The sequence below is a fragment of the Mirounga angustirostris genome, unplaced genomic scaffold (assembly GCF_029215605.1).
Source record: "Mirounga angustirostris isolate CCGP_5_RB_7025 unplaced genomic scaffold, mMirAng1.0.hap1 SCAF_12, whole genome shotgun sequence".
Lineage (NCBI taxonomy): Eukaryota > Metazoa > Chordata > Mammalia > Carnivora > Phocidae > Mirounga > Mirounga angustirostris.
In genome coordinates, this window is record NW_026991720.1 from 90,745,680 (window position 1) to 90,769,551 (window position 23,872).

The 23,872-nt window shown below is 40.3% G+C and overlaps 1 protein-coding gene across 2 annotated transcripts in view; it reads left to right on the plus strand.

The window, feature by feature from the left end:
- The first annotated feature begins 6,806 nt into the window (after positions 1-6,806).
- Positions 6,807-23,872, plus strand: part of STARD3NL (STARD3 N-terminal like) — a 51,384-nt gene continuing 34,318 nt past the window's right edge. Inside the window, exons 1-2 of one of the 2 annotated variants that reach the window (XM_064575431.1) lie at positions 6,831-6,940; positions 7,638-7,693. In XM_064575431.1, coding sequence (XP_064431501.1) covers positions 7,638-7,693 — 56 coding nt within the window. In that variant the 5' untranslated portion in view covers positions 6,831-6,940. Of the gene's footprint in view, positions 6,941-7,637; positions 7,694-23,872 lie in introns of both variants that reach the window. The other variant, XM_064575430.1, reaches the window with a different exon arrangement.

The following is a 23,872-nucleotide window of genomic DNA, read 5'->3' on the forward strand; positions in this document are numbered from 1 at the left end:
AGAGTTGATTCCGATACTTTTTGCCTAATTTTTTAATGTTTCTGTGGACGAGTAGGTTATTGGAGCTGCCTACTCCACCATTTTCACCTTTGTCGTTCCAAATATTTTTCTTGTGGGGCACATCACTATTCTAGGCTACGGGACACCAAAATAATATTATTCACACCTGTCAACATACTCAATCCATTTTGAGCTATAACTGACTATTTGGTATTAGACCAACTTCCTACCAAGAGTAACCACAATGCTGGATTAAGTTTGAAAAGAAAACAGTTGCATCAAAGAGTAACCAGGAGAGACAGCATAGGTATCTCATCTTAGATAGTGTAGTAGAGATTTTTGTCACCAGCAGACATACTCTAAAACTTAACAAAGAATGCAATAATTTCAAATGTAATCCCAGAAAAGCAAAAAGTAATAAAAGACTAAGTAAAGGAAAAATATATGGATAAATCTAAATTCCTCTATATGAAATAAAATAATATTTTGTTGGGTTCTTAAATTTAATAGAATTTAAAATACATGACAAAAATTGCCCCCAAATCAGGAAGGAGTTGCGTAAATGAAATTAATGTTCTAAAGTCCTTGTATTTTCCAGAAATTAGAAAAAGTATTAATTTGTAGTACATTCTAGTAAAATGAATATTTTGTAATGATCAAATAAGCCATAGAGTAAGAAAAATACACACAATACATATATCTGACATAGGAATCATATCTAAAATATAGAAAAACCTCCTTGAAATGACACAGACGGTCTATTTTTTATTATTAAAATAATGTATTATTTGTTTCAGGGGTACGTCTGTGATTCATCAGTCTTACACAATACACAGTGCTCACCACAACACATACTAATTTTAAATTGAGCAAAAGACTTGAACAAGTAGCATACAGACATGAAAAAGTGCTAAACTTTTTATCATCCAGGAAATGCAAATTAAATCTACAATGTGATGCCCCTATGTACGCATGTGTAACATCACAAAAAGACTTCCATGCTGTTTTCCATAGTGGCTGTACCATTTTACATCCCCACAGTGTACACGAATTCTAATTTCTCCACATCCCATCAACACTTGTTATCTTTTGTTAATATCCATCTTAACTGATATGGGGTGTATATCTCATAGTGATTTTGATTTGTATTTCTCTGATTAGTGATGTGAAGCACATTTTCATGTATCTGTTGGCCATTTGTATGTCTTCTATCGAGAAATGTCTATTCAAGTCCTTTGCCTCTTTTTTAATTGGGCTATTTTTTTTTTCATTAAAGAGTTGTAGGAGTTTTGCAGGGAGGTGGACTATATAAGGAGTTCCTTATATATATTTTGCAGGGAGGGGGGCTAACACCTTATAAGATATGTGGTTTGCAAATATTTTCTTCCATTTTTAGGCTGCCTTTCCATTGTGCTTTTTCCCTTTGTTGTGAAAAAGCTTTTGTTTGATGTAGTCCCACTTGTCTACTTTTGCTTTTGTTTTGTTTTTGATGTCCAGTCCATATAGCTATGAAATCATTGCCAAGACTAACATCATGAAGTTTTTCCCCTGTTTTCCTCTAGAAGTTTTACAGTTTCAGGTCTTATTATTTAAAGCTGTAATCCATTTTGAGTTGGTTTTTGTGTTTGTTGTGAGATGGGAGTTTATTTTCATACCTCTACATGTGGATATCTAGTTTTTCCAACCCCACTTGTTGAAGACATTATGCTTTTCCCATTGTGTATTCTTGACACCACTGTTTAAGATTAGTTGCCTATATATGTGTGGGTTTATTTCCAGGCTCTCTAGTATGTTCTATCAGTTTATGAGTCTTTTTATGCCAGTATCATATTAACTATGGCTGCTTTGTAATATATTTTGAAATCATGAAGTGTGATGCCTCCAGCTTTGTTCTTCTTTCTCAAGGTTGCTTTGGCTATTTTGGGTCTTTTTTTGTTCTACATAAATTTTAGGATTATTTTTTCTATTTCTGTATAAAATGCCATTGGAATTTTGATGAGAATAGCACTGAATATGTAGATTGCTTTGGTAGTATGTCATTTTAATAATATTAAGCCTTTCAGTCCATGAACATAAAGTGTCTTTTCCCTTTTTTTGTTTTTTTTTTTAAGATTTTATTTATTTATTTGAGAGAGAGTGTGCGTGTATGAGAGAGCACAAGTGCAAAGGGAGAAGCAGGCTGCCCATTGAGCAGGGAGCCCGATGCGGGGTTCCATCCCAGGACCCTGGGATCATGACCTGAGCCAAAGGCAGATGCTTAACCAACTGAGTCACCCAGGCACCCCTGTGTTTTCTTTAATTGGTTTCATTAGTGTATTATCATTTTCAGTGTACAAATCTTTCATCTCCTAAATATTTTGTTGTTTTTGATGCTAATGTAACTGAGAACATTTACCTAATTTCCTTTTTGGATAATTCATTGCTAGTGTATGGAAACACAAATGATTTTTTAAAAAAGATTTTATTTATTTACTTGAGAGAGAGAGAGGGCGCACAAACAGGGGGAGTGGCAGAGGAAGAGGGAGAAGCAGGCTCCCTGCTGAGCAGGGAGCCCAATGCAGGGCTCAATCCCAGGACCCCAGGATCATGACCTAAGATGAAGGCAGATGCTTAACCTACTGCACCATCCAGGTGCCCCAGCAACTGACTTTTGTATGGTGGTTTTTATATCCTGCAACTCTCCTAGATGCATTTATTCATTCTAACAGATATGTGTGTGTGCACGCACATATGTGTGTAATCATTAGGGTTTTATATATATGATCATATAATCTGCAAACATAGACAATTTACTTCTTTTCCAACTTGGATGCATTTTATTTCTTTTTCATGCCTAATTTCTCTGGCTAGGACTGGTATGTTGAATAGAAGTGATAAGAAAGGGTACCTTTGTCTTGTTCCTGATCTTAGAGGAAAAGTTTTTAGTTTTTCACTATTAAGCAGAGGTTAACTGTAGGCTTGTCATATATGGCCTTCATTATGTTGAGGTGTATTCTTTATATACTTGAGAGTTTTTACATGAAGGGATATTGAATTTTGTCAAATACATTTTCTGCATCTATTGAGATGATCATATGATTTTTATCTTTCATTCTGTTAATACGTTTATTGATTTGCATTCTGGCATCCCAGGAATAAATTTTATTTGATCACAGTATATGATCCTTTTAATATGCCATTGAATTCTGTTTGCTAGAATTTTTGTCCCAAATTTTTGCATCTAGAATTTTTTTTAGATTTTTACATCTATGTTAATCAGAGATATGGACCTGCAGTTTTGTTTTCTTGCAGTGTCTTTTTCTGGTTTTGGTATCAATGTAATGCAGGTCTCGTACCATGAGTTTGGAAGTGTTGCGTCTCTTTAATTTTTTGGAAGAATTTGAGAAGGAATGGTATTAATCCTTTACATGTTTGATAGAATTCACCAGTGATGTCATCTGGTCCTAAGCTTTTCTTTGTTGGGAGGTTTTTGATTACTGATTCAATTTCCTTACTTGTCTATTGGTCTGTTCATATTATCTGTTTCTCCTACCATATGATCCAATAATTCCATTCCTGAGTATATATCCAAATTGAAATCAGGATCTCAAAGAGATATCTGCACTGCCATGTTTATTGCAGCATGATTCACAAAAGTCATGATTTAGAAACAATCCAAATTACCATCAACAGATGAATGAGTAAAGATAATGTGGCAGATTCATACAATACAATGTTATTCAGCCTTAAAAAAGGAAGGAAATTCTACCATTTGTGACATCATGCATAGACTAGAAAACATTATACATTTTTCAAGCATTTAAAAAGAATGCATTATCTATACCTCTACATTTTTATCAAAATTCATTTTTCATTTTAAATGTCCTTTTATCTAAGTAACAACTGCTTTGAAGCAAAAGCTAAAGTGTTAATCCATGCATTTCTGGCCTTACAAATTTAACTGGGTAACAATTGCATTATCTAGTTCTAATTGCTTAAAAGTCATGTGATAGGCCAGTTGCACAACCAGAGACATGTTCTTACTCTGACATTGTTTCACTTAGTTCAGCATCACTTTTTCTTTACAGCATCTGTCTCGCCCAGACAATTCCTAGGGATTTCTGGAATACAAAATCCAGGGCCAAAACTTATCCTGGCCATCCAGGCAAACATGGGTCCCAAGAGCCTGAACCTGGAGGGGACAGAGAAATTTTCAGGTTTAGGTGCCAGGTCTGGGGAAGTCTGCAGTGAGGGCTAAGACAGGCTGCAGACAGAAAGGAGTAGAAGGTGACCCACAGTCACCGCAGCACCTCTTACCTGCTGTGGTCCCCTCATGATGATTATCCTCAGGGCAGACACTGAAGACCAGTTTGGGGCTTTCATGAGATTTGGTGTGAGGAACAGGAGACATCATATCACCATGGAAAACATTATGCCTGGAAATAAGTCAGTCACAGAAGAACAAATCCTGCATGATTCCTCTTATACAAAAAATCTATGTTAGCCCATAGTTAACAGGGTGCTGTGCACTTAAAAACTTGTTAAGAAGGTAGATCTCATGCTATGTGCTCTTACCAACAAGAACAACAACAAAATCAAGGGGACACAAGAAATATTTTAGTGGTGATAGATATGTTTATTATCTTCTTTGTGGTGACGGTATATGCATATGTCTAAACTCCGTAAGATTTATACGTTAAATATATGCAACTTTTTGTATATTCAATTTGTCTCAACAAAATTGAAAAGAAAGAAAAAAAGAGGATGAGCACAAAACAAAACTGAGAATATCAAGTGTTGTCAAAGATGTAGAGCAACTGGAATTTTCATTCATTGCTAGTGAGTTGTAAATTGGTAAACCAAAACACTGTGTGGCATGGTCTACTAATAGTGAATATATGCATATCCGGTGGCACAGTAATACTACTTCTAGGAAAATCAAATGTGTAACTATGTGCATCAACAGAGATCTACAAGAATATTCATAGTACTATCACTTGTGGCCACCCCAAACTTCAAACAACTTAACATCAAGCAGTATTAGAATAAATAGAGAAACTTTGGAAATATATACAACAATGAAAACAAACTACTAAATTTTTAATATGAATCAATATTACAAACATATTATTGAGCAAAAAGAGCCACACAAGAGTACATATTACCTGTGTCCATTTACAAAGGTTCAGGCAGGCAAAACTGATTTTGGTGGTAAAATTCAGAACAGTAGCTATTTGTGTGTAGGAATGCAATGACTAAGACAAGTATGAGGAGAGATTCTATATTCCTGGTAAATTTTCAAAATCTTGGTCTAGGAGATGCTTACACAAGCTCATTCATTTTCCCACCAAGACATACACTCATGATTACTGCACTTCTTTGCACACGTTATCCCTCAAAAATTTTTTCACACTGATCAATTCAGAAATTTTTTTAAATTATATTTTTTCTATTTTAGCAAGGGTGCAGGGAGTTGCTCATATATTAGAGGTAGGAATGTTAAGTTGTAACAGCTACTTAAAGGAGCAAATGAAAGAATCTACTATGAAGATTTAAAATCTACTATGAAGAATCTACTATGAAGATTCTCTATTCAGCACATTCACTTGCTAGCATTTTTACCCTGGAGAACACTTGGATATAGGTACAAAAAGAAGCATGCACTTAATTTTGAATGTGGCAATGCTTCTAATAGAAAAACAAAAAGGAAATGAAGTACATATCCAAGGGTAAGGAAATCATAAACCGTATCTATTGGTTCCGAGGACGACCATGCAGGATTTTAAAAGAATAAGGCAGATCTATATAGAATTACGGAAAAATCTCAAGGATATAATGTTGATTTGGAAAAAAGGTATACACATATGTAAATGCATAGAACTAGGAGTCATCATATAGGGGCTGGGTTTGTAATTAGTGCCTGAAAAGGATTTTAGCCTATTTGCAACGTTTACATTTATTATTATATGTAACTTAATAGCACTTAGAAGTCTCTTTGAAAGACTATCCAACCAGAAAGTAACAGTGGTTCCCTTCAGTAGGCGAACTGAAAGCCTGAGAAACTGGAAGCGGAATAATTTTCACTATATGACCTTCAACACCTTTAAATATTTGAACGATATAACTATAGCATCTATTGGTAAAAAGTTCAATTAAAACTTAAAAGTAATTTGAATTAAAACAATAATTAAAAGGCGCCCCACCTCGTGGGAAAACATACAAATATACTTAAATGTGACTACTATTAAGATCGGACTGTTAATTATGCGACAGGATCACAGAGAAAGGGGTCTCCTAAATAAGTCTGGGGGACGTGAGGAGGAATCAAAGTGGAGGTGACGCTTGAACAGAGAAACGAAAGGTCCTACTTTTTCATTCCTGGACAGCTCAGTGCGAGGTGCCTGGGGCCCTGAAATCCAGGCCATGACTGTTTTCCACGAACCGGAACCTAAATCCCCACCAAGAGACTGCAGGAAAGCAAAAGAAGCAGAATCTCCGACACGGGATAGGCGGCTGCTTAACAAAACAGTGTGGGACAACGCTCACTCAAATACAACCAGCTCGGGGCTCTCAGAACCAATTCCAGATTTCCACCCTCCCCTCCGGCCAAACCAGCCCGCCCTCTCCCGCCTTCCCGTGTCGCTTACTGGGCAGCAAATGATCGACAGACCCATCCACCAATCGCCGGCTCTGTTACGGGGGCACGCAGGCCCCAGCCTAGTCTTTGGTCCCTCGGGCGAGATGAGCCTCTGTGCGTCGACGTCAGCGTGTTGACGTCACGGGCCGGGTACTCGAGGAGAACAGCGGGTGGCTGACTGCGGGCGGTGGGCTGCGCGTCGGCTGCGGGGCTTGGTTCCCAGGTCCCGCCCCGCCAAGCCCCGCCCCTCCGCCCGCGGGCGCAACCACGGAACCGCGGTCCCCGGGCCAGCCTGGGGCGGCCGGCCCGAAACCACCCGATAAGGTAGGCTGGGTTTCTCGTCACCCTATTTGACAGATTGGAAAACTGAGTCACCCGGGACCAGATGACTTGCCCGGGGCTCACGGGAGACCCGTGAACGCAGGCCAGAGCCCGAGCGTCGGGGTGTTTGCCGAGCGCGGCGCGGTCTTCGGGGAGGAGGAGGGGCTAGGCAGGCTGTGTTTATAAAGGATGCAAAAGTGAAGTTGTAGAATGCTGAGCCCCACCTCGTTCCAGTGCTTGGGCTGGGATGCTGGGACTGGATGCAGGTAGTGAGGTCTGCATTTCTTCACCCTGCGGACCCCGAGGAGTCCTCGGTGGGGTCCCACCCCGTGCTGGCGCCGTGTGCCCTCCAGAGTTACCACGAATGGTGACTAGGGTGATGTGTGGTTTATACAGACAAGGTCGATCATTGGCCTCTTTTATTCATTAAGAAAATCTGTGTTCAAAACGAAACAAAATTTAAAAAATCAAAGCACAAGTTATGAGTGTTGTGGCCCTAGTTTCATTTCACTGCCTTGCCCACTCATGGTATCCAGCCATATTTTGAAATCTCAGTAGCATGCTTATTTTTGCTTAGGATTTTCTAGAAAGAGATTTTTTTTCCTCTTTTGTTTAAATATGGGTTAACATTGTGGAACTTTTCTGACCCTTCCGTTAATGTGCCAGTTATTCACCATGTCATTTGTCTTCTATTTCACAGATGGAATCACTGAATTCATCACTTGACTCAGTAATAGTTTGGATAAGTTTAGCAAGGTAACAAAGTAACAGGTCTAATCTCTCAAATATACTGGAATTAGTTCAGATTGTTTACCTCAGAATCTTTGTTGAAAAGGGTTCTGAAAGATAATTCCCATCTATATACCATCTACCCATCCACCCTCTTTCTAAAAGCAGGATCTTCAAAAATAAAACTTTTACTACCCTTGCTTTATTTATAGACTCATGCCTATAAAGTGAAAATGTGCAGTGTACGATATATGCATACATATATAATATTTTCATAAATTCATTCTCTTTAAATCTTGCTATCTTAAACATTGAACTTTTAAGTCTGCATGATTGCATAAAACTGTTGAAGAAGTGAAATTGAAGTCACTTTGGGGGACTTTTCCTTACTTATGTTCACATGATGGCAATTTTAATCATTTGAATTTATTCTTTGAACAGGTTTATCAGATGAATACCTCATATTCGCCACATATTGGTTTAAGGTGTTGGAGATTGAGTGCTGAAAAATTTACTTAGGGTTCCTGCCCTCAAAGACCTTCTATTTTGGTGGAGATACAATAAACATGTAAACAAAAATGACTGTTTTAGATAATGATAAATGATAGAAAAAATAGTTCAGGATAAGGGGATAGAGTGTGACTGGGATGTGGGGGAGAAGAGGGAATTTAGATATGGTGATCAGAGAAGTCTTTGAGGAAGTCACAGTTGAATGAGACCTGAATGTTTAGAATGAGTCAGCCATGGGAAGATCTGGTGGAAGTTTCCAGGCAGACACTGCAGTGCAAAGGAGCTAAGGGAAAAATGGGCTTAGCATGTTCCAGGGGTAGAAGAGAAGCCATCTGGAATGGCGTGAACCTCGGAGAGAGTGAGGTGGGGGGACATGATACTTGAGAGGTGGGCATGAGCTGCATTATCTGAACCCGGTATAGACAGGCAAAAGCCTAGGATTTGTGTATTGCCAAATCCTTCTTTATTTAACGATGCTCATAGACTCTAGCCAGCTCTCTGTTTTATTTTAGTTATGAAATCATTACAGCAATTCATTATATATATTTTTTCACAAGTAGTCTTCTCAATGAAAATATGTCTTCCCGGGGCGCCTGGGTGGCTCAGATGGTTAAGTGTCTGCCTTCAGCTCAGGTCATGATCTCAGGGTCCTGGGATCGAGCCCCGCATCGGGCTCCCTGCTTGGCATGGAGCTTGCTTCTCCCTCTCCCTCTACTGTTCCCCCTGCTTGTGCTCTCTCGCTCTCTCTGTCAAATAAATAAATAAAATCTTTAAAAAAAAAAAAAAAAAGAAAATATGTCTTCCCTCGAGCACTGTGTCCCATGCTGTTTTTTTCCTGTTCATTATTATGTGCAGGACTCAGCCTCTGCTTATCTTCAGCTCCCTGCTTTTATCCTTCCTTCCTGTGAGTCCTCCAGTATTGTCTTTATGTGTTCGCCCTTTGGAAAGGACTGGCAGTCAATCCCTGCTCTTCTCCGAGCTGAGTTTTAGGAAACTGCATTGTCAGGTGGATTACCATTTTCCGTCAGAACTTTTAACTGACCAGAGACTTAACGTCTGCCCTTATTTAGTGCCTACACTGTGCCAAGTGCATTACATACATTCTTTCCTTCCAACATATTGCAAAGGTAAATATTACTCCTTCTTGATCAGAAAGGAAGCTTGTACTTCAGCCATCCAGCTAGTACTGAGTGAGCATAGATTTGAACACTCCAATTAGCCTGAACCCAAAGCCTAATCCATGTTACTCTACCTCCCTGCTTCCCTGAATACATAGCAGCAGCTACAAATCTCTATTATTTGAAATTATATTTTTTGAAATGGCATTTTAGAGATCATGATTCAGTCCTCTCATTTTATAAAGACGTTATTTATTTATTTATTTGAGACAGAGAAAGAGAGAGCTAGAGTAGGGGGAGGGACAGAAGGAGAGGGAGAAGCAGACTTCCCACTGAGCAGGGAGCCTGATGTGGGGCCTGATCCCAGGACCCCGAGAATCACCACCCCAGCCTAAGGCAGATGCATAACCGAATGAGCCACCCACATGCCCCTAGTGCTCTCATTTTAAAGTTCAGGCTGTGGAAGCCCAGATTTTCAAGGCATAACTGGTACCAAATTCTCACTTTACTGATTCTCAGCCTAATATTTTTTTCTGTTATATCTCATAAAAGTTCCATCACAACGGGTTTCTACATATATGAAAATACAATATTTCTTTTTTTTGAGAGAGAATGAGTGAGGGCAAAGTGGGGGGTGGGTGGTCTGGGAGGGAGGGGCAGAGAGAGAGGGAGAGAGAATTTTAAGCAGGCTCCAGGCTCAGTGCAGAGCCTGAGGCGGGGCTCAGTCTTATGACCCTGAGACATGACCTGCAAGAGTCAGACACTTAACTGACTGAGCCACCCAGGCGCCCCTGAGAATACAATATTTCAACATAATGGATTTATTGTCCATAAACTCATACAAGGTAGTAATATTTCTTGGACTAATATAATCCATTGCTTTATTTTCCTTCCCTTTTCTTAGCAGGGAGCAGGTGTAAACTTTCTGGATAAATCTGATTTTTGTTAGTAGACAGTGGTTTCAAAATGACTGTATCTTTTAAAGATTTTATTTATTATGGAGAGAGAGCGAGTGAGCATGCACGCAAGCAAGGGGAGCAGCAGGGAGAGGGAGAAGCAGGGAGATGGATGCGGGGCTCGATCCCAGGACCCTGGGCTCATGGCCTGAGCTGAAGACAGATGCTTAACCGACGGAGCCACCCAGGCGCCCCTAATTGCACACATCTTTGAAAGGGAGTTCAAAACTTGTTACTGAATTCTTAGCTTTAGCCTTGTGCTTAAAAGTATGGGAATATTGCCTAGAGTTGCTGGCTCATACTTTCTCTTAGCAGGTGGAGTTTCTTCCTAGAATTGAGGAAGCCCTTGGGTCAGCTCAGCTTTTTTGGTACTATATAATCATTTAAAAAAATTAAGTAAAAATCAATTCATGAATTTTATGGTTGAAAAATGGGTTACTGTGTTCCTACAATTTAAAAATGCTCATTATTTATTTCCAAGCTTTGCTTATTATGACTGGGATATGGTAGGTGAATAATAGGAAACTTAAAAATAGTTTAATTTACTTTCTGGTGACTTCTTGACTCCTATAATGTAATAGGGATTGTCTTTCATTAGTTGAATTAGAGTTATGTTAATGGAATTACTTTCTTTCTTACATGTTGAAAAGTCTTTAAATTTAGGCAAAAGAGAGCTTTTGATCTTTAAGCCATTCACTGGGTATTTTGACTGAGTTTCTCTTCAGGATTGTTCGTGCAACTGATGTCCATGTTCTGAAGATCTAGGCTGTCATGATTTGGTCTCAGACTCTAGCGCCATCCTTCCACCATGAACCCAGTGCCCCAAACTGAACTGGCTATTTCAACTAAAGTGCCTTTGCTTGTGTTCTGCCTGGAATGCCTCATAGATGGACAGATCCAGCCAAAGTTCTGCCCTTCCTTCCGTGTCCATTTGTGCTGCTTATTTAATGAGATATTTCCTGTATCTCTAATGGAAGGCTTCTCTTTCATAGCACTTTTGGGAGTCTTTCTCTGTGATGCAGTTTACCAATCCTGGTATCTGTGGTAATACGCTCTTCTATACATGGGTGTTCAAATATGTGTGTGCTTGAGCTTAAAAGACACTTAACAATTCATGTTATACATGCAAAGTTTTTGTAGATTGTAGAGCCCTTTAGTTTTATTTATATTTTTATCATTTCATCTTTGAGAGAAGCACTGTTACGCTTTTCTTGGCTTTGATTCAACAGAACCTCTTTCCTGTTTCAGTTAAGGGTCTGACTTCTGCAGTAACCAAGGGATCCCTTAAGAGGAACTCAAATCTTTTGGTTGTAAATGGTGAAGGCACATTGTCACAAGTAAAAATCGTTGTTGCCTGGGTTTATTAGAAAAAATAAGAGCAATTCCACTTTTGAATATTAAAGATTAGAAAAGGCCCAGAGATCCCAACTAGGGGTGCGTGTGGTGCTGGGCTAAGAAGCCTGGCCCGTATTCCTGGCTTAAGGCAGCTGGGGCTTGCACCGGCTGTCGTGGGTTCTGATGTCCTGCAGAGCTCTAGCCTTTCTGAGCTATTTCACTTGCTTTGCTTGTTCTCAATCTGGATCTGGAAGGTACCTGTTGCAGTAACTCCACATCAAAGCAGGACTTTCACCCAGGATCCCCACCTGAGCTGTTCAAGCCTGCAGGATATTCCTGGGCAGGCATTGGGATAGTACTGGGTTTGCTCGTCTAGTTTCAAACCCTTCTCCTCTACTTCTCTTGTCACAGTTTTCCAAAAGAATATCTTGGAACCAGTGGGCATCCTCAGTGTATAAAACTTGGAGTTGAGAGGAATTTGGCCTAGTACCTTCTAAGTTGCGGTAATCACTCAGTCTCATGACCCATGTTTTCCAGGACAGTAGGCTTTTCAAATATTGTGCATTATTGCTCACCCAGGTGTATTCTTGTTTGCTTTCTGTTTTAGGAAAATATATTCTCATGTTTTTGTTTTTGTTTTCTTTAAATTAATCACTTGCTTGTTGAGCTAGTGATGTGGAACCAGAGTTTCAAGTATATTTTCCTATTTGTGTCGTAGTTAAATTCATTAAGCAAGGCACTCCTGAGCTATTAGAAATTTCTCCAGCCGAGATAGGAACACCAGCCAGTACTTGCTGTGGGCATTATTGCCAAGAACTAACACTTAAGGAGGGCTTCCTCTGTGCTAGCTGCTGTTCTGATTGCTTTGTGTCTGGATTGCTCATCCTGTTGACATTTTGGGCTGGATATTTTGTTGTTGTTGTTGTTGTGGGGGCTGTCCTGCAGTATTCCTGGACTCACTAGATGTCAGGGACACCTCCCCGAGTTGTGACAACCAAAAATGTCTCACCGGCCCCAGGACCTGGAGAACCGCTGCTTTGTAGAAATTAATATATTCCTCACAACAGCCCTCTGAAGTACATTGCATTATTTTTTTTTTTTTTAAGATTTTATTTATTTATTCATGAGAGAGAGAGAGGCAGAGGGAGAAGGAGGCTCCCTGCGGAGCAGGGAGCCCGATGCGGGGCTCGATCCCAGGACCCCGGGATCATGACCTGAGCCGAAGGCAGACACTTAACGACTGAGCCACCCAGGCGCCCACACTGCATTATTTTTGTCCTCATTTTACAGAAGGAGAAGCTGGGTAAGGTTACACAACTAGTAAGCAGAGGACTGACACCAGGCAGTGCTCTTTGTGAACCCCGTCCTCACACAGCCAGCTGAGACTGGGCCCCAACTATTGACGATCCAAAGACCGCATAAACTAGAAGCCCAAACAAATGCCGAGAAGGACCAGGCAGGGCTGTAAGTAAGTAAGATGGCCAGGTGGCAAACTGGGGGGCTGGGGAGTATTGCCAGGATTGCCTGTATTGGAAGAGAAACTAGAAATTTGGATTTGTGTGGGGAAACTCTCATATTTTAATATTGGCAATTAATTCGGTGTTTATAAGACATCATGCAAGCCAACAGACAGATAAACACCATATAAGGACAAGGTTTGGTCCTGGGGCATCAATTTGCAGTCTTTTTTTTGTGTAAACTCTGTAGCAGTGTGACATTATAGAGAAGCGTGCGTGCATTTGATGGGGGAAATGTAGTTTCTGTGTGGAGGGTGAGTTTCCCTTTGAAGGCTCTGGAAATGAGGGTGGGTGGGAAAGGGCTTCCAGACTAGAAGGGGCTGTCTTGCTGTTTTTTAAACCAAAGAGTAAAAGCTGGCCATCTGACACCCTTTGAACTTTTAGTGCTCTGCTGTTCAGTGCAGACCATTTGAAAGTTCTGGACTCTTATGCCCTTCAGCAGCATTCGTACCTGTTTCTCTCATGCCCCCTGCTTGTCCAGGTGGTAAAATACATATTTTTATAGGACATCGAGAAAACATAAATTTTGGAATCCCAGAATGGCTATATCCTGGAGAAGCAAACCACAATTAGACCTCACTTTGTTGGCAGCCAGAAACCCATTGAGTCCGGTTTAATGCTTTGAAGGGCCAGCATCTCTGCCTGCATTTCAGTAGCCAATGGACGGCTGTGGCCTTCGGTGCATTTTCCTTGTCCTCAGACTCTGGCCTCCTTAGTCGAGCCTGTGTGCCCTTATCCTCTGCTCATGGTGTGAAAAGCGAGCCCACGCTCCGGTGCTGACCATGCATGGCCCTTGTCACCTGTACTCCTTCCTGGTCCAGCTGTTCCTTCTGACGCTTGCTCACGTGGGGCCCCTCCCAGACCGGCTGTGGCTCACTGGTCCTGGACATGCTCGTGCGCCTCTGTTTTTAATTTACTCCAGTCTTCCTTGGGGCACCTGGGTGGCTCAGTTGGTTAAGCAACTGCCTTCGGCTCAGGTCATGATCCTGGAGTCCCAGGATCGAGTCCCGCATCAGGCTCTCTGCTCAGTGGGGAGTCTGCTTCTCCCTCTGACCCTCACCCCTCTCATGTGCTCGCTCTCTCTCATTCTCTCTCTCAAATAAAAATAAATAAATAAATAAATAAATAAATAAATAAATAAATAATTTACTCCAGTCTTCCTCTTATTCTCAATATGTATTTCCTTTCCATTTCTTGCAAAGTCATGCATATTCTCTTGGGCCAGCTTTTTCTTTCTTTCTTTTTTTTTTTTTTTAAGGTTTTATTTATTTGACAGAGAGAGAGACAGCGAGAGAGGGAACACAGGCAGGGGGAGTGGGAGAGAGAGAAGCAGGCTTCCCGCGGAGCAGGGAGCCTGATGCGGGGCTCGATCCCAGGACCCTGGGATCATGACCTGAGCCGAAGGCAGACGCTTAACGACTGAGCCACCCAGGCGCCCCTTGGGCCAGCTTTTTCATGAAGCCTTTTCTGGTCACCACAACCTAAAGTTCCATCTTCTCTGTATTATAATTACCTTGGGCTTTGATTTCTAATTATTTGTATAACCATTTTACCTCCTTTATAAAACTATTCTACTTGAGGATCAGGGTCGTGTCTTTCCTATCTTAGTTTTCCTTACAGCTTCTAGCATGGTGTTTTACTTGTGGTAGATAATTACATATCTGTCTGTTTGGGTCCCCTTCATATAGTGGGGTTTCTTTCTCTGTTTCCATATATTTGTATCAGTTTATGTAGTATGTTGTTGGAGCGACTTCAGTAAATAGCATTCAAAATACATTGGAAAAAGAGATGACCAAATTAATTAATTTGGGTGCATTTGTGTTTTGTCAGTTATAGTAATTAAAGAAAGTTCAGATATTCTTCGTTCACTTAATGTAATATATTGAAACTCCAGACGTGTGTAGACTTGCCTAATTTGGGTTAACAAGCACCCAGACTCCAGACTTTTATACGGTGATATTTGTGATTCATTAATTGAACAAACAAATCAAATGCCTAACACATGGCCAGTCATTTCCCTAGGTGAGAAGGATATAGACATGTCTTGAGGAACTCTTGGTCTAGCACTGAGAAAAGGAAATGTTAACAATGTGTGAAAGATTAGAGGTGCCATTAAAGATATATGACATGTGTGTCATCCAATGAGGTGATGGAAAGTTTCTTTGAGGAAGTGGTACTTAAGCTTCCTTAAACAATGCATTGGCTTATTATTGCTGTTGTTTAAGTGCTCTGATGAAAAGGCTCTCCAGGAAGACGGAACATTAGGGCGAAGGCATGGATGGTGAAACTTCCTCCTATACAGGGAACTAAAAATAGGGCCCTATGGCTACAGCCCTGGGTGTGAGAGAAATGGATTTGGAGTAGAGGGATGAAATGGTTTGTTCAAGTTTTCATTTAAAAAAAATTTTTTTAAGATTTTATTTATTTGAGAGAGAGAGAATGAGAGAGAGCACATGAGAGGGGGGAGGGTCAGAGGAAGAAGCAGACTCCCTGCCGAGCAGGGAGCCCGATGTGGGACTCGATCCAGGGACTCCAGGATCATGACCTGAGCCGAAGGCAGTTGCTTAACCAACTGAGCCACCCAGGCGCCCCAAGTTTTCATTTTTAAAGAAACTAGCATGATACCAGCATGGAGGATGTTTTGGAGATGAGTCTGAATTATGGGAGTAATGTGAATGAGTGGTAATTGGGAAAACTGGAAAAGTCCAGTAAGAGATATTAGGGGAATGCCATGGTTACCAGTTCAGAAAGTGGAGCTCAGAGCAGAATCAAATTTAATGCATTGTCTTCATAATAAAAGCTGTACCCAAGAAATTATGGGTTATTATTTGTTAGTTTTTCCTACCTTAAACATTTTTGAAGTACTTACAGGTAGTATATATGTTATACATCAATATCTGTATTTTTAGGTCATTCTTAAAATTTTCCTTTTGACTTTGTAATTGCTTATCTCTTGTTACATTATTTGAGAGCAAATAATGGAGCTGGTTTCAAACCTTTATCGAGAACCTTGAGAGCTTAAAGAGATGCTACTACTTTTATGATGTCCTCTGCCTCTGTAACGTTCTCTGAATCCATTCTCTTTTTGAGGCTATAATTCCGTTTTCTGAGTATATTAGCCTATAGTTGCATTGAGTCTTAGAATTAGTGGTCTTTGTTTTTGTGATTCTGTTTTCTTTTTCTTTTTCTTTTTTTTTTTGAAGGTTTTCCTTATTTATTTGAGAAAGAGAGAGAATGAGCAGAGGGGGAGAGGCAGAGGGAGAGGGAGAAGCAGACTCCCTGCTGAGCAGGGAGCCCGATATGGGACTTGATCCCAGGACTCTGGGATCATGACCTGAACCGAAGGCAGCCGCTTAACCGACTGAGCCACCCAGGCACCCATGATTCTGTTTTCTGAAGCATAAGCTAGATTGATAAAATCATCTGATGCTGATCTCCAGAAGGTCAGTTTCCTGTGTGACCACCTAAGAAGTCTGATGAAAAAAGAGAAGGCTACTCTTTTGTTTTTTTTTTTAAATCCAGGCATCAAGATTTTGCTGTTGATTTTCCTTATCTGTCACGTGTACCAAGCTGACCTTCATCCACCGTAGAGATCGGTAATCATGTTAGGAACTGTGTGCCATCTTTGTATATTAAGGTGTAGGAGGAGATGACATGTATAACTTCTGCCTCTTGGTAGATACTCCTGGGCAAAGACGTGAATGACATTTCCTTTTATTGGTTTGCTCTGGTTTGTGAATTAGGAAGTTGGCCTTGGATAACACTAGGGGCAGTTGATATTCTGTCTTCCCTGGCATTACTCTTGCTGCACCACTTCTCCCAGCGTTGGAAGCACTAAGGAGCAGTGAGTAGAGGATGGCTTTGTCAGCTAGAGTGACGCTTGGCAGAAACGCTTATTTCTTCTCCTTCACAGAAGGAGTCTTGTGCTGTTGAATGAAGAGAAACCCCACTTGCTTCTGAATAGCCACCTTAGCTTTGCTGTCTGCTCGTCAGCTGGCTACTTGGAATTTAGCTTCAGGCCTCCCTGTGTAGAGGAGATAAGTTTGGGGAGGCCTATGGAGAATGTGTGATGAAGACATTCTTAATTCTAGTCATTGAGATGAAGAGAGATGGTTACTAAGAGAAGGGTCCACTTGTAACCACTTGCCTATGATTCCTGGGAGATCAGTGAGCTCTCTGCCTTGGGATATTACTGATTTTCAGATCTAGATCAATAAGATCATAGTTCTGTCCTGAGAACTGAAAGCCTCTATTTGAAAATTGCTTGCAGTAAGCACTGAAGCAATGGCATTACCTGGTACGGACATGTCCTCTTATGCATCGGAAAATGTTTCAGGTTTCTGAACTGAGGGATTTTGTTGGTTTACAGCTTCCTTTGGAGCTTCCGGAGTGTAATCTGAAACTGGCCCATGTGTGTGCAGGGCAGGGATAGAGTGAAGAAAGAGACAGACCACTTCACATTGGTCGTGGCAGTTGTAAGGAACGAAGGAACTTACTTACAAGGCTTGTCTTGAGCAGCTGCAAGATGAGTAGTTTTCCTCACCCGGCCTCCAGAGTCTTAACATTTTATGTCGAGGCCTCAAGCAAGTTCAGTCAGTCACATACCCAGGCCAGATGGTGTCAGCACCACAGTTCTATTTCAAGGCTGTGTCTTTGGAGCAGCTTCTGGGAGTGGGGAAGACAAGCAGAATACACATTCCAAGGACAGGAAAGGGGGCGGGGAGCTTCCAGGTGGCCAGGTCAAGCTCACAGGTTGGTGGTCATGTCTTCTTGATCTCCTCCGACAGACCTCATCTGTCTAGGAAGTAATATGACCGTTGACTCCATCATTGCTAAAGCTGGCAGCACATCCCTAAGAGGAAGTTTTAAATATTCATGAGAATGTGTGCACTAAGGAGCAACATGGTTGCTCTGAATTACCATCAACTGATGGTTGAGAGTACTAATGAATTCAAAATTGGGAAAAATAGTGCTAACCATAATAACTGATTTCCTGTGATTTTTTTGGAGAGCTAAAAGTAGATTTTGTTCTGTGGGAAGAAGAAAAAGTTCTGGAAGATGGTGGGTAGTCAGCAACCAAAAAAATCAGCAGTCTTTTATACCTGTGGAAATGACTCTGTTTGACTCATGAATGGAAATGGGGTTATGTATAGCTTCTCTGACCTAGAAGATTAAAATAAAGTTGTTTCCAGGTGAGCTGTGAAGGAAATAAATGAGTATAGAAATTAGAGCTGAAGCTGAGAAAGGGAGAAAAGCTGTAAAATCTGTTTGAGCACCAGAAGAGATCTACTAGGAGGAGAATCAGAGTTTGGAGAGAGACAGTAGAAGTTGAAGGAAGGTAGCTATAAAGACTACGTTGTTCTAGTTATTCTGGGCCACCTGATAGCAGTTTCTGAAAAAGATGAATATTCTTGTTCGCCAGAGTCCATATTGAGAGAGATTTTTTTATTTGAGCAGTGATGGGATATGGCTGTAACATTCCAGCCATTTGACTCAGCCAGTGCTGGTGGCATAACTGGCTACCAAGTTGTCAACCCCTGCGGAGGTAGTGAGCTAACAACATGAACTACCCAACATGACTGGGCCACTCCATGGCATGCTGCCATTTTGCCAACCTGTGATCTGTGGAAGAACAAATCTACATTGTCAAATGTCCTTCCTCTCTCTGGCTGGCTCATCTTCCCTCGGACCAGACAACACCCAGGGGCATGGTTATTGTCAGGAGTGCGCACTTGACTTCCTTCCTTCCTTTCTCTTCAGTCATTCCCTTCAATTATTTATCTGTCTCCTCAACTAGATGGAAGTTCTGCCGAGAGCAGGGGGGACGCTTGCATTGCTTTTTGAATCCTTTTAAATGTCCTTGGGGTTTTACATTTTGTAGGTGTTCAGTGCTTATTATTTAACAAAATGGGAACTTTTAGTGGACTGAAAGAGGGCACCCCCTTGTCTCATCCTTTATGGAAAGAAGGGAGAACATTCAAATTTTTGTTCTATTGCATGGTTTTAACTTCCATTCCTATGCTGCCTACCAACTCTCAAATTTCTCTCTCTAGCTCAGACCTCTTCCCTGAACTCCTCACTTATTTGCAGCTACTTACTTTAATTATAATAATTACTATCCACTTGGATATTAATAAGCATCTTACACTTTATGTGTCCAAACTAAACTGTTCTTCCTCGAAGTTGCCCCTCCATGATCTTCTCCATTTCAGTAAATAGCAACTCCATCCTTCTATTTCCCCAGGCTGTAAACCTGGAAGTTCTCCTTTTGTCCTTCCTTTATCCCATACCCAGGCCATCAAAAATGCTTTTGGCTCTGTATTTAGAACCAGTCCGTTCTCACCACCTCCATGCTACCATGCTAGTCTACTAAGTCAACCTCTTTCCTGAATTGTTACCATATCTGCTGATTGGTCTTCCTGCTTCTATGGTTCTCTCAGCTAGAGAGCCTCTACTGAAAACCTTCCAGTGTCTTCCTGTCTCATTAAAGTTTTTACAGTGATGTGTAAGGTCCTCCACCCCTTCTTCTCTCTTATCCTCTCCTTCTGCTCTCCAGCTCTGTTACTTAGCTCCAACCAAGCTGAAAGCTAATGACCTGTCTGCACTCTTGCATGGCCAACTCCACCCCACCTCAGGGCTTTGCCCTTACTCTACCCTCTCCCTGCAATGCTCTTTGCTCCACCTTCTCAGTGAGGTCATCCTGACCATGCAGTTTAAACGTACAGTGCTCTTTTGTTTATCCTCTGCTCCCTTATTTTAGAAAGTCTGCTTTCAACTCAGGTCATGATCTCAGGGTCCTGGGATTGAGCCCCACGTTGGGCTCCCTGCTCATTGGGGAGCCTGCTTCTCCCTCTCCCTCTGTGATCTCTCTCACTCTTACTCTCTCTCAAAGAAATAAATAAAATCTTTTTAAAAAAATAAAAAAGAAAGTAAGCTCTGTGAGGGTAGGAAATATTTTTGATTTTGTTCATTGCCACATCCCCAGTGCTCAGAGGAAGACCTGACACAGCTTTTCGGTGCTCGACACATATTTGTGGAGTAAATAAAGTAGACATGGTATATTCCTGGCAAACTTTGAATTTTCAAAAATTATCAAATGCAATTTTAAAATTTTGTAGTACACATCCAGATTCAGTTTCTCAGTATATATGTTTTAGTTTGCCTCGTAAGTTATGAAAACATCAATATGTATTTATCTAGCCACTGGTATATCTTAATATTTCTATGTTAAGTGTCAAATAAAAGTTCACTAATATTTTTACTATTGCTGTAGAAATAGATTGTTTAGAAATTAAGTTTCTATAAAAACAGGTTTGGACTTGGGAGATAAATTAGTGTTGTTAAAAGACTGACTTAAAAATACCATAACATATTTGTTTTCTGCTTTAATTTTTCCAAGTCATTGATACTAATTTCTAAATAAATCTTAGTCTTAAACTATATCGTTAAAAGGTTAAATCCTGTTTATGCACACATGGTTACTTTGATCTGCTGATATAAGCAGAAATTATTGAGTGAGACAAGACTGCAAGAAATGACAGAGTGTTTTAATAGAAGGCCTTGAATATGTGTGTTGAGGGGGAAGGAAGAGGGCAGAAAGTAGCAGCCAAGAGTGAGCAGATTTATCAGGATGGAATAAAAGCTTTCATTACATCTCAAGTGAGTTAACAACACTAGAAAAGACCTAGAAAATAAATATTTGGAATAAAACCATGGAAACTATATAGAGAGCTATTACTACGGAGTTGGACATTCTAAATTCTTAAAGAGAAAGAGAAAGAACAGAAGGAAGTGGTGTTGAAATGTAGCAATCAGTGTAGTATAATAAATCAGCTGCATGAATAAAACAGCATCTGGTATACCCGAGCCTCAGTGGATGAGGCCTTGTAAAAAAATCTCTTTCCCCAAGTGTCTGGGAAGAGTTTGGGTACTAATATATGGAACCAAATGAAGGACAGATCTGGCTTGTAAAAGCTTATAGAAAAGTGATTATCTTGTGCACATTTTCACTAAAGACCTGAGCAGACTTTAGAGCCCAAACTGTTGCTCAGTATACCCTCCACTGTTTTATTTAGGCCTCAGGACAACAACAAAAAAGGCCATTATTAGGGGTTTGACAGTGGCTGAACATTCAGACAGAATGATGCTATCTGCAGTCACAAGTACTTAGGAAGTCTTCAACCAATTTTCATTTGTGTGGGGATAATTTGATAGTTATGTAAAGGGCAAAATGATTTGGATGCCTAGAGATTATAGAGATTTTCCTTTTAGTCTGTCACTGTCTCAAACCCTCATGTAGAAGAGTTACGCAAATGTGTACAAAATCCACGTGCATTCTGTTTTACAGAATGGTTTAAGTGGTTTTCTAGGATGATTCTGGTTCCTCCGTGCTTATAAAGGTAGCTCACACTGTAGCAAAGTCAATTTAATGATTTTTTTGTAATGAAAATTTGCCTTTGCTCTCTATAATATCTGTATGCTACATATGTGTATGTATTCTATATACATTATATTTAAATATATATCATATGTATGTTTATAGATACTGGATGGATGGATAGATAAAGAGAGGCGACTCTATTACAAAACATCTTTCTGTCCTTCTGTTTTTCTGAACTATTCATAAGTTAAGCCGTGTGCTTCATGACACTTACTACTCAGTACTTCAGCATGCGTCTCCTAAGAATAGGGTCATTCTCCTACATAACCAGAAGACTGAACTATAATCAATTACCCAGTTGTCTTCTGTGCCTCTTTCTTTTTTCTTTTGTCTTTCCGTTCCTTTTCTTCTTTTCTTTTAAATTCAAGATTCAATCTAGGCTTGTGCATTGCATTTGATAGTTGTGTCTCTTGATGGTTTTTTAAGTTTGAAGAGTATCCACAGCACTTTTCCTTCTTTCTGTTCTTGTTTTGTTTTTAACCACATTGACTTTTTTGAACAGCCCACAATGCCTGTCTTGGAGAACATCCCAAAAGCTGTGTTTGTCTGATTGTTTCTTTATGACTAAAATCAGGTTAAACATTTTTGCAAGGGTATGTCATGATAGATAATTGGTGTTACGTACTTCTTAATGCATCACATTGGAAGGTATATAATAATGTCAGCTTATTCCAGTATTGGTAATGCTCTTTGATTGGGTACAGATGGTGGCTGCCAGATCTCTTCACTATAAAGGTATATTATCCCCAGTGGAATTATTAGATAATCCGAGGGATAATACTTTGAGACTGTGAAGATCCTATTTCTCAACAGCCTCTTAATTTTTAGCATCGGTTGGAAGATTCTTTTCATGGCTCAGTTACTCCAGCTGAGTTACAGTTACTAACCCTCCAGTGGGTTACAAATTGTTGATTTTTCTAATTTTATTATCTCTTCCTTTTTTATCTGACATTTTTTTCTGTAAAGGAGAACTTCTACCTCATCTCTCTCTCTCACTTTTTTTACAATACTATTGTGGACTTCTGGAACTTTTGTTTTTTTTTATTTTTTTTTAAAGATTTTATTTATTTATCAGAGAGAGAGCGAGAGCGAGCACAAGCAGTGGGAGCGGCAGGCAGAGGGAGAAGCAGGCTTCCCGCTGAGCAGGGAGCCCGATGTGGGACTTGATTCCAGGACCCTGAGATCATGACCTGAGCTGAAGACAGACACTTAACCAACTGAGCCGCCCAGGCGTCCCGGATACTGGAACTTTTAAATATTGACAGCATTATTGCTGTTGCTTATTTTCATGCTCAGGCTGTCCCACATTGGCCAGTGGGAACCCTTAAGACAGCCTAAACAATTTTTTTTTTTTTTTTTATGATTTTGGTTTTTTGTGTCTTCTGTAAGAAATCTTCGCCTACAAAAGTATTCTCCTTGGGTGCCTGGGTGGCTCAGATGGTTAAGCGTCTGCCTTCGGCTCAGGTCATGATCCCGGGGTCCTGGGATCGAGTCCCGCATCGGGCTCCCTGCTAGGTGGGGAGCCTGCTTCTCCCTCTGCCTCTGCCTCTCTCTCTCTCTCTCTCTCTGACTCTCATGAATAAATAAATAAAACATTTAAAAAAGAAAAAATTCTCCTGCACATTCTTGGGACGCCTGGGTGGCTCAGTCAAGCATCTGCCTTTGGTTCAGGTCATGATCCCAGGTTCCTGGGATCGAGTCCTGCATCGGGCTCCTTGCTCAGCAGGGAGCCTTCTTCTCCCTCTGTCTGCTGCTCTCCCTGCTTATGCTCTCTCTCTCTGACAAATAAATAAAATCTTAAAAAAAAAAATTCTCCTACACATTCTTATTTTTTGCACTTTGTGAGTCAGGGTTCAAAGTTCTTTTTTTTTTTTTTTCCCCTTCAGTTTTGATATCTGGTTGTTCTGGCATCATTTGTTGAAAACAAACTTGCTTTTTACCATTGGATTGCTCTGACATCTTTGTCCAAAGTCAGATGATCATATAAGTGCAGGTCTATTTCTAGGCTCTCTGTTATGTTCCGTTGATCTATTTGCTGATCTTTATGTTAGTCCCATACTGTTTTCATTACTGAAGCTTTATAGAAAATCTTTAAGTGAGGCAGTGTGAGTCTTCCAATTTTGTTCTTCTTTCTCAAGATTGCTTTGGATATTCTCATTTCTTTGCATTTCTATATGTATTTTAGAATTAGCTTGTCAATTTCTGCCAAAACAACTTGATGGGATTGAGTTGTATCTATAGATTGATTTGGGGAGAATTGAAATATTAACACTATGAATTCTTCTAATCCATAAACATAATATATCTCTCCATTGATTTTCATCTTTATT